Source organism: Amblyomma mixtum, chromosome 8, assembly GCF_055824585.1.
Source record: "Amblyomma mixtum isolate Tamu chromosome 8, ASM5582458v1, whole genome shotgun sequence".
In the NCBI taxonomy this organism is placed as follows: domain Eukaryota; kingdom Metazoa; phylum Arthropoda; class Arachnida; order Ixodida; family Ixodidae; genus Amblyomma; species Amblyomma mixtum.
This window is the reverse complement of record NC_143019.1, coordinates 1,106,628-1,117,978: the sequence shown is the minus strand read 5'-3', so window position 1 is coordinate 1,117,978 and position 11,351 is coordinate 1,106,628. Positions and strand designations below refer to the sequence as shown.

Below are 11,351 nucleotides of genomic sequence, written 5' to 3'. Positions count from 1 at the left end.
GAACAAACGCGGGTTAATGACGTCCTAGTTGAAATCAAGAGGAAGAAATGGACTTGGGCATGTAATGCGAAGGCAAGATAACCGCTGGTCCTTAAGGGTAACGGAGTGGATTCCAAGAGAAGGCAAGCGTAGCAGGCGGCGGTAGAAAGTTAGATGGGCGGATTAGAATAAGAAGTTTGCGGGGATACGATGGCCGCAACTGGCAAAGGACAGGGTTAATTGGAGAGACACGGGAGAGGCCTTTGCACTGCAGTGGCTGTAATCAGGCTGATGATGATGATGATGTCATCACTGTATTACTCTGTGATCGCTGTGGGGCCTCTGTGACGCCACGCCCTCTCGACCAATCCCGAGTTTCTCGACATGCCAATACGACATGCCAACATGCCAACAACAACATGCCAATACGGCGGTTTCTCTACTGAACGGGGACCCTTAACGATGCCGCGATAATAAACTGATTCCCCAAAATAACTGCACTTATTCTCGCCGTACGAAGGCGTACATGGAAGTGAAACGTAAGAGGGGGACACGGAGAAATTATCAGTGTAACACTAGACTTGAAAGCAATCAATCCACACTCAAAAACTAAGTGTAGAATGGCAGAATTTACAACCTTGATTAGAAATGAGTCGGAGTAGTCAAGAGAGGATGTCGAGATATGTCGCGCCGAAAGGCACTGATGTTTTGTAAGAAAAAATATCGAAAAGAGCCCAGCTAAGAAGTCACATTTGGCAGAAGTCCATTGATAAAGAAGCATGTTGCGCATGATACGCTGGGAAATCAAAATTTATGCAAGCAAGAGTTTGGATGGAACTGACGCAAACTGAGTCAGATCAGAGGCTCCCCTGTGCTGGTGACCATCACGGTGCCGAGGGCCACTTTAACGAGACGAGCCCCGAGGTAGTAACTCATGCCCTGCCCGAGTGCAAGAAAGCGAGAGCATCCAGAAACAATGACACGCTGGTGAAAAAGCTAAATAAGACGTTCACATCGAGGACAGCATCATCTCACACCTGTGCAGTTGCAGTCGCTGTTGCTGACGTTGTCCTCATCAGAGACGGCACATGCCCACGAAGGTAGGATTAGCTAGGGTCTGGAAATACAAAAAAAATGCAGCAGTGATAAAAGCCAGAGGGTTGGTTTAGGCGCATATCATCAATACGTGTGAAAAAGACAGCGAAGAAAAAACTTAAAGAAAAACAGATAGATTGTGTTGGAACAAAGGAAACAGAGACGCTGAAAGCGTGACTGAATTTGGAGGAATCACGAAAAAATGCCTGTGGCTTAGCTTGGTTAAGCACGGTAATTGCGAAAGCAATATCCGTAGCTACGCCATGGTTCAGCTGGTAGTGTAGCTGGTGGTGATGCTTGTGGTTAGACTTGTGGTGATGCATCGGCTATCCAATTCAATCCAATCAAATCCAATCCAATTCAATCATATCCAATCCAATCCAATATGCTAATATGGTAGCTACCGGCCTCGCTACGCGACGGGCTGAAAGTGCAACTAGTATTGCTTTCGAAATAAAAGTTTAGCGCACTCACGACGAACGACAAGGTGGACAAGACAACACAGGCGACAAGGTAGACAAGTCAACACAGGCGCTTGTAGTTCGTCGTGAGTGCGCTGAACTTTTTCGTGATGCATTACCAACTAGCTCAGATGTCGATCCTTATTTGGAGGAATATTGTAGCAGCTAACAGTGGATTCCGCCGAGTGAAATAATGAAGCCATGTAGGCACTGACAAACCGGTCTCAACGCATATCCCCGTGAAGATTGCAGCGAAGAGGCGAATTGGAACTGACAGATTAAGTTCTATCCTTTTGAGGAGAATCTCCAGACAAGTCCTCCTCTGAAGTGCGGACCGTCGGCAAGGCAACATGCAATGCTCTAATCATTTAATTTCCAATCACAGTCCGCAAAGGTTCGTCATGAATACATAAATACAAATTTAGGCGGAGTATTTAGCATCGCATTAAAGTCGCATTAAAGTCTAAAGTCGCACAAAAATAAACCACTGTCATCAATTACAAACCGTATGCACCGCAGAAAACACACAGCGAACGAAAACAGAACTTACATGCAAGTACGCGCTGACGTTCCAGGCTCCCGAGGCGAAGTCTCGCTGTTGAAACCGAAATCCGACGTTTGTACATCGTTGCCAGACTAATAACCGCTGCTTTCGTTGCAAAAAATGGAACCGGAACCGGCCGACGTGCTCGGTGTCAGCTTTCGCTGTCGAGGAGCGCGCGGCCATGCGCGCGGCAATGCGGACGCCATTTTCTTCGGCTGACGCTGCTGCGGCCGTTCAAAGTTTTATTTTTCACTGCGCCCCCTCATGTCAACACACTAAAACCAAGGCTGCAATCGAAAGAGTCATTGTTTTTCTCACTAACTAGATGGCAGCGCACGTCCACGATGCTCCAAAACGAGCTATTTTGCGCGGGGGATTTGAATCGATCACATGCGAACGATGGCCTATGGCGCGATAGCGAAAGTATCTGCCATGAGTATCCGCGTATTGCGTTGCTAGAGCACGTATCAAAGCCGACGTAGATTGAAGCCTTACCACGGAGCCCTGTTTGCCAGCACTTTTCTCCCTACCCTCTTTTTTCACCCCTTTCGAACTTCCCTCAAGGCGTGGTGAAGGTGTCTGCTTGGAGCGGGCGGTGTCTTCTGGGGGATAAATAGCGGAAACTGCAAATATAGCGCTTTTCCTTACGCCTTAACCTCGTCACGCATTGATGATGCAATGCGTGCAAGTTATTCCCTGGCCTGATGATGCTCGGCTTCATAGGAATGATATGGTTGAAAAGCGGTTCTTTATCCCACCTTGAGGCGAAAACACTTTGTGCCTTGGCGCTTTTTGGCCACTGATGTCCTTGCGTCAAAAAAATTCACTATCTTCGTCATCCTCTTCGTTAAGCTGTAGGTGTTTCGTATTCCTCGGCCACTGCAATGGAGATGGAGCAGGTGGAGGCGGACGTTTTAGGTTAGGAAATCCTAAGCTTTCAACGTAAATGCTGGCACCGATCACCTTGCAGCAAGTCCCCTTTTCGGATATCGTTGTACAGAATGAAAAATTTTGGAAAAGGAACAAAAACCAGTTACCGCTGGGTAGTAGTAGAAGAAGAAGTTGCGTGCCTCGGGCTGCCCACGTCCGCCATTGAAACCATACCTGTGATGAGGACTGACTCTCATCGGTCTTTGGCGACATCGGTAAGTCGGACGCCCTGTGCTCTGAATCTGCGCTCTTCCCAGTTGAAGCTTCAACTGGCTGCAGCTATAATGTAGGGCCTTACTAAAATCAATATGAGCTGTAGAACAATGCTTAATGGGCCGTCGCCAGCTGTTGCTGCCTTAGGCTGGGCTGTAAGGCTCGTCCAAGTGAGAAGTCTGAGCATGTCGTGGTCTGTTCTTACAACCGAAATTCTTTTGCCATTCAGTCCCTCATTTGCGACTGCGAGCTCCATAATTTCCAGATCACTTCGTGAAAACTGCGAGTCTTGCTTTAATAAGAGCCAAGACTGCAGCAGAGCGTTATAACCAAGACCTACTGAACTGCAGACCTTCACACATGGCGGGGTCCTCTGGAGTAGCGTGCGCAAATTTTCGTTAGCTTTTTGGCCGTTGAGAACGCTCGGTTGACCTGTTGGTCCGTTATGATCATCATCACCTTTTGCCATTTTGTGCATGCTATTTAATACATTTGTTTTGTCTTTCTCTGCTATCTTAACATCAGCAATGAAAATAGCCATAATAACGACTTTTTTTTTTTGCTCCCGAAGGGCATAAAAAAAGTTCTTTTGTCCGCTTTATTTTCATTGGCATCACGTGCCCAGCATAGATAAATGGATGATAATGATTACGTGGACAACGAGAAAACTTCCTTGTTGATGCGAACATTGTAAGGAAAATAATTGAGCCGTTTCGCGTAGCAGTGCCTCTGAATTATGAGATGAAGATTTTGCTCTATTTGAATCATCGCATTGGCAGACTGTGTTCGCCGCCACCTTATACTCCGCGAACAGTAGGGCAATTACTGTGACTCAAGAGGAATTTCTTTTCTTTACGTATTTATAGGCAGACATGCCGCACGCGTGCGCAATATGTGCTCTGTTCATTGTTCCGGGAAGCAGCTCCTGAGACTGTTATACCCGCATCTACATAAAGATCGAAGAGTGCTAAGCGAATTTATATTCGTCCATCGAGTGCGAAATATTTAGTGAAAAGAATGAACTCCACTTAGCTGTGTGGCTTATTAAAGTAGTGCGGATCTTAACTGAGTGATTTTTCCATGAGGCGAACGATGGCGGTTTTGAGCATTGTATTTCTGGTTAATTCCTTTAGGCTTATCATACGGTGCACACGAATGGCGCTAAGTTTGATAGTGATGCGTTGGCTGGGGTCCTCATGTTAGATATGCTCCGTGTTGGGTGGCATTGGCTTCAGACATCGCTAATGTGCAGCTAGCCTCAGTCCCTTCTGTTCTGGGAATGTGCGCAGAAATCGGTGTGGTATTCTCACAGACATTTTTTCGGAACTTTCCGAATTGGCTTCTCTGAAAACGGGCTTTTGCTCTTCCGTGCGTGTTTGTGATAACATGCTTTGATTCGGATTGTCTACCTTCGAAGAAGCGAGAGCGGATGAAGTCGTTAGACTCATCGCAGAGCAGGCCGTTCCATCAAGAGTGGAGGAAAAACGACAGGGCTTTCACAAGCTTGACAGAAACAAAAGAGAAAAACGGAAGTAGTTAATATTCGTAACGTCATAACTTCACAATAAGTAACATTGTGTCTTTTCACCGCCACGCATATTGTATGCAGTAAACTAGAATATAGGCAGAACATTCGATTTCGCTTTCAGCGGCGAGGTGCACTGCTTCTTGGGGCAGAAGAAGGAAACTTTGACCGCATTGTCTTATAGTTATGAAAGACTGCATACCTCTGTGAGCTCCAGTTTCTGATAATTCAGCAAAAAGTGAGCACACTTTTTTTTTTTCTAAAATTCATTGTTTGTCGGGTCGGTGGCAGCTTACTCAGTGTTCGCAGCAGAAGGCATGCAGCACATTTGAGAAGTATCTAGGTTCCGACCCCTTGCACGGCTCGCAGCTTTTTTGATTTGAGAGTGTTCTAACTTTAGTTTGGCCACCAATGCCGTGTGAAGAAAGGAACTATCATAGATGACTATAGCCGAATGACGTGAACGCCGGAAGGTGCCTGCAGCACACGGAAATGAGAAAAATAGAATATGATGGCTTGTACAAAGTTTTTGCACAATACTTGACACTATTTTGTTCACCGTCAACTTATGATCCCAACGAGTGTATTAATACGATATCAGTCGTGAAATTTACGCATTAATACAATATCAGTCGCGAAATTTACTAAACCAATGTATATTCCCCAACCTTTCTTAATAACAGCCCGACCGAAACGCGAGTATATTGCAAGCATAGCAAAGATAGTTGCTCCCTCATATTGTCCAGTCTGCCTTGCGCCTCTAAAAAGGGCTCTCTGGCTTCTGCATGGTTCATGCGCAAGACAAGGAAATGTTCCCAATAGGTTCTTGTCATCTTGTATGTTCTCCTTGCCACGGACTTCGGAAGTGTGGTTAATAAAATTTTCTTCTTCTTCCTCTCAGTGGTCCTCTTCGCAACACAGAAGCACCCAGAAGAAGTCTGCTTGTAGCCTCAGCTGTTGGGCGTGCGTTGTCGTCGCATCCATGGCCGTTGTAGGAATCGCCACTTTTTTCTCTGTTTTCTACCTGGTGGCAACGGCATTCGCTGGAGCTCGCAAAGAAGAATACTTGACGAGCCTCAGCTGCAACAGCAGCGACTGCTTCAAGATCGAAGGCCTGCTTGGCGCGTCTCTGAATGCCACGGCCAAGCCATGCGATGACTTCAAGGCGTACGTGACATCCCGCTGGTTGCCAGATCCGCGGAGCCAGGTGACTGAGCAGTGGAAGTATCAGTGGCACGTCAAGTACGCCTGGCTGCGCATGCTGGCCGACGAGATTCGTAGCCGTCCCTACTCCACGACATCGCTGGGCGCCATGGTAGCGAAGTCCTTCAGGGCTTGCGAGAATCGCTCAACAGAGAACACTGAAGAGACACGCAGGCTGTTCAAGCAGCTGACGCGAAACCTGAGTGTTCCGTGGCCCGAGGTTCCACCACGAGACGCAGACCCATTCGAAGCCCACCTCAATTTGTGTGTCCGGTGGAACATGCCGCTCTGGTTTGACGTGACCCTTCTCCCAGACCGCACCGTTGCCGGAAGACAGAGAATTTACATCGGCCCTAGTGTCTACGCCAAGTTCTGGAGGAGCCAGTACAGTTCCATGAACAGCGACTCTGTGGTGAGCCAGTACCTAAATCAATACCTGGCGAACTTCCTCGATCAGAATGATACAGGTCATAAAGCGCAGACGGTTGACTACAAGAAGGTCTTCAACTTTACGAAACAAGTGGTGTTCAAGCTTGAGGCTGTCCACGGGAACAAAGGTCCGGAATTCTTCTCATTCGAGACACTGGCAAACGCGCTCGGCCAAAAGGCGGACCACTTTGTCTCGCTAATGAACCGATACCTTCGTCCAAAGCACGCATTCGTGCCAGACGACGTGGCCATTGTGAAGAAAAAAGGCACAGCGGAGGTTGCGCGCTACATCACCGCGAACCACGACCCCGCGCTAGTCCTCAGTCACCTGGGTTGGTGGGTTCTTCAGATATATGCGCCGATTGCGGATGCCAGATTTTTCGTTCAAAAATACGGCAGCAATGAATTAGCGGACCTTCTACGTCCACTCTTCTGCGAAACGCAAATGGAGAGTTCCTTCAAGGTACTGCTCCTTTCCAAGCATGTCGCTTTGAATTTTCCGTACAAAGTCAGGCAAGACATTGACGGGGTCCTCCACAACGTCCGAGAAGTGGCCGCCAACATGTACGAAGAATCCAACTTAGCGCCAACCATGAGCTCAAGTTTGGCGCAGAAGATACGAAATATGGGTGTTGACTTGTGGCCAAAGCCGGAGTACAGTTCTAGGGGCCTGCTTCAAAAAATTTACACTTACCACTACACAAGCAAGAAGACGACACTAGACCACTGGATTACCGAGCGCAAAGCTAACGCCGATCTCATCGGTACCGAAGCCTACTTCGAAGACAAGAGACTGCCCCATTCATTCTCCAAGGACTCCGTCTATTATGACACGCTGCTAAATGCCGTCAGCATGTCGATGATCGTGGCGCATGATCCCTTCTACTACCCGAACGGTGAAGCGGCCATCAACTACGGAGGCCTGGGAGCCGCATTCTCGAAGACTATCGTGGAAGGCATTACCACTGAACTTGACGCCAAGAAAGTTGGCCCAGTAGAAATGGATGCCGCGAATAGCAGCTTGACAACGGAAGTGAACGAAACAGCCACAGTCTCGTTGCCAATCAAGGGATTCCTGCCGGCCTTTCGTGCCTTTCAAGCGCACAAGCGAGGTTCGGCAGCATTGCATGGGTTTACTCCGGAGCAGCTGTTTTTCATCAGTTACTGCCACACTCAGACCAGGATTCGGGCGGCCGCCGACTGCAATAAGGAGCTTCGAGGTGTCGTAGACTTTATATCTGCTTTCCAGTGCGAGAAGGGCTCGCGTATGAACCCTGAACATTAAAAAGAAGTAAACAAATACTCCTATAGAATTTGCTACCGTCGTATAGGCTGGAATTTGCTACCGTCGTGTAGGCTGCAAATCTCACGATGACATATCTTATGGGCCTCTTTTTTTCTTACAGCAGAGCACTCTGCCGATGGAAGCTTTCGTAGAATCTGCTCTTAAGGTACAGTCTTTGTCAAAAGTTGAGCCCTGGGGGTTTGTTTCTGAGCACTATTGTGGCGCTCCTGTAGGACTTGGAAGACCCACGCATCCGAGGGAGCAGGACTAAAAATCTTCTTGCCTTGAGGACATTTGGGACCCTGAGGACTCATTACGAGCAAAGCAGTGTGGCCCAGAAGCAAACCCCCTGTGCTCTAAACTTCTGACAAAGGCTGTACGTCCTTACGCTGATACTGACAGCCGCTTGGGGACAATCATTCTTTACTGCTCGTATGTAAAATGCCAAGTTTAAATTCGTTTCCTGTGTGTCAGGTAACTTATGCGCCGTAAGAACAAAGGAGTCCATGACACTTATGCTCACAAGGTGTTTTTTTAGCGCGCTTTCATTAGAGGGGGCGCTAGAGAAAACGCCGTCACTCCGTGTTGAATCCTCTGAGTAACTCGTGTAAGTTGTGAGGAGGGTCGCGCTATCTGTAGTGAGTGGGAGGAAGCTGGGGCAAGCTCGGAGGACCATCAAGCAGCTGCATGCAATGGGATAACCTCGGGGAAAGCTCGGAAGAGCATCGCTCCAGCTGCAGTTGAGTAGAGAGGGAGGGTGTAAAACTAGCGAGAAACGCGGTTGTGTGCATATGCAGACGGCAGAAAGAAGAGGAGAAGGACGAAGTCTCCGGATGAACATGCAGCGCAGCAAACGGTAAACTTTGGCTGAAGCGCCTCCTTCCACAGGCTACGAAGCCGAACGACGTCCATTGCGAGTGGAAGAGCAGCACAAAAGTAGAGAACACCAATGTCAGTAAACCGATCGAGTGGATATAGCGAAGCGGCAAGCCGGAGCAGAGGGGAGAAGACAGTATAACCTTACTAAACGGAAGCGGAAACGGGTGAAGAGCGACACAGAAGAGGCGAATGATGAAGTCGCCGGTGGAGCTGGTAGTGGAGAGGTGGGTAGAAGTTACTCCAGAGACCACCGAACGGAGGGTATGGCGGCTCGAATCGCATCGGGCAGCTCAGGCGGTGTATCGCGAGAGGAAAGCCGAGGAACGACTGCAAGAACATTTGGATGCAACTCAAAATTCAGGCTTATAAAAACACAAGGAAAGCTAAAAAAGTGTGCACGTGCAAGCGCACCTAAGTCCTGATCCAGGTAAACAGAGGATAATATTTAGTAATTCTGTTTTGCTTGATTTTGATTTCGAGAAGAGTCTGCAAATCGATTATTTTTTTAAATAACTAAGGCCCATCGTCTGGGAGACGACTAGGGTTTTTTCTCATAACCTAAACACAATCTCTTCATTTTTCCAAGTTTAGGGACATACCTTTTAGCATTGTTCCAGCCTAATCTACAGTACGCTTTAAACCTCAATCCCTAATCTTATGACTTCTGTGATGAGGACATAAAATACAAGACACTCCGAAAATTTACTGTACTAGCTAAACTCACAGCTGCCGAAATTCTAAGCTGGTTCTAAGGAATTTTGTGGTTTTGTTTTATTTTTAATTTCGTTAAATCCGTTGGAAATCCTGCATCAGCAAAGCGGTCTGTTTGTGGATATCAAGTATCAGCAAACCTGTTGCAGGCGTCACACGGCTCTAGATTTTCCAAGTACAGCTTCATATGCTTTTTTTTTTCTGTGTATTGCATATGGCGCAAGTGGCGTGAAATTTTCTGCTGTTTGTTGTGACGAAATCCCAAAAATGCAATTCAGCCCAACTGACATTAAAGTTACATTTATAAACTATTGAGCAATAAATACGCTGCGCGGGAACAGTCTGCTAGTGTTTGTTGAAGCCTTATCATCAGTTTGCAATTTAATTCAAAATAGATGATAAATTAGTGACTGAACTTTTGGGGCAACTGTAATATAAACAAAATGGTCGCCCTGTAGTATCCAAGAGTCCCCTCTAGTTCACTGTCTGACGAACACGCAGTGCATATGATGCTCATGGACACAAGAAAATGTCCGCTTAGATAACCACCGTCGCACAACCGCATTTTATTCATGGGAGTAAAATATTCAGCGTCAACAGTCGCGAGACTCCTCCGTGCAGTTCTCTCGAATCTAACTCGAGGCACCAATTCTTGTCTCCAGTATCTTTACATACCCACATTGCTTCCCGTTTTGCGGACAGTGTATCATGCGGTGGTGACCTGTAACGATCAAGCAGGGAGTTAGACGGGAGCTTCGAATAGCAGCGAGATTACCGACGTATCGTATCGAAGATGGGACGTTCGACCAGTTTTTCTACTTGTTTATGGATTGCAAGTTCGACTTCTGGGACTATAAAAGAGCTGCAGATTCGGCTAGTTGGTGTAGATTCATAATGATGGTTCAACAGCGCTGTTGAGCCATCATTGATTCTGGGACTACTTCCACCACTTGATGCACTGGTACGAGCACTGCAGCGATCCCAGCGTGTTTTTTGTCACTTACCAGGTACTCATGAAAGACACCGCGGCTACCTGAGCGCACTTGCACCGTGTCCTTAGTGGATAGAAGTTGCTGGAGGGTGGTGGCAGGCGGCCTTAATACCGCAGAATACGTGAGCCCATTCAGCCTCACGTATTACTGTTCCCGTTAGTAGGGACAGCGATGAGTAGAAAATTTCACCTGCCCTCACACCTATTTTCTCCGCAAGACACTAGACAAAGGCAATGCGAAAGTGCAAATTCCGTAATGGTTTGGTTTGGTTTATGCGGTTTAACGTCCCAAAGCGACTAAGGCTATGAGGGACGCGGTAGTGGAGGGCTCCGGAAACTTCGACCACCTGGGGTTCTAACGTGCACTGACATCGCACAGTACACGGGCCTCTAGAATTTCTCCTCCAAAGAAATTCAACCACCGCGGCCGGGATCGAACCCGCGTTTTTCGGGTCAGCAGCCGAGCACCATAACCACTGAGCCACCGCGGCGGCAATTCCTAAATGAGAAACTCTTTCTCTGTGTGGTTTCATGCTTTACGGTGGAAAGGTGCCCGGTCCATTTGCCATTTTCCGAATTGCATGAACTGCGGTGAAGGAAAATCTCGTTCTGCATCTTGCCCTAGGCTTAAAAGTTACAACCGTATGCAGCAGCTATCAGCTGACCGCAAATAGAGAGTTTAATTAAAATTTTTTGGGCTAGTTCGTGCATATTTATTTGTGTGGGTGTGCAGTTGCCCTGTGGCTGCCTATGTTCGCGGTATAACCTTCCACTAAATAACACATAGTTGTTTGGACATGTACAGTCTTAACAGGAGATACAGGCACTCCATGCCGTCATAAGGCACAACCAGGAGTCTCACGGACCACTCAAAGCATCAGCAGTTATTCAACTTAAACCGCATTTTTCTAAGCTTATGTTGACCAGAATAATACGCTTGGAGCTTGCAAGGTTGTCCAATTTCCACTTCAAATCCAGCAAGTATGCAGAGAAGAATGTCGTGAGCAGAAAGCGTTGTTTTTGTTATTTTTTCTTCATTGTTTTTACTACGGACGACTCAATTCACGCACAATTTTTTGGGGGATTAAAGTGCTTATATTAGAGGC

At 47.3% G+C, this 11,351-nt stretch overlaps 1 protein-coding gene across 1 annotated transcript; it reads left to right on the top strand.

Annotated features, from left to right (window-relative positions):
- The first annotated feature begins 3,188 nt into the window (after positions 1 to 3,188).
- Positions 3,189 to 7,664, top strand: LOC149331112 (neprilysin-2-like). Its single transcript, XM_089555870.1, has 2 exons — positions 3,189 to 3,224; positions 5,649 to 7,664. Exons 1-2 carry the CDS (start codon positions 3,189 to 3,191, stop codon positions 7,662 to 7,664), a joined length of 2,052 nt encoding a protein of 683 aa, XP_089411996.1.
- The last annotated feature ends 3,687 nt before the right edge of the window (positions 7,665 to 11,351 follow it).

Coding starts and splice junctions, on each gene's coding strand:
- LOC149331112 (XM_089555870.1), top strand. CDS start 3,189: ATGAGGACTGACTCTCATCGGTCTTTGGCGACATCG. Junction 3,225..5,648: donor ATCGGTCTTTGGCGACATCG/GTAAGTCGGACG, acceptor TCTTCCTCTCAG/TGGTCCTCTTCGCAACACAG.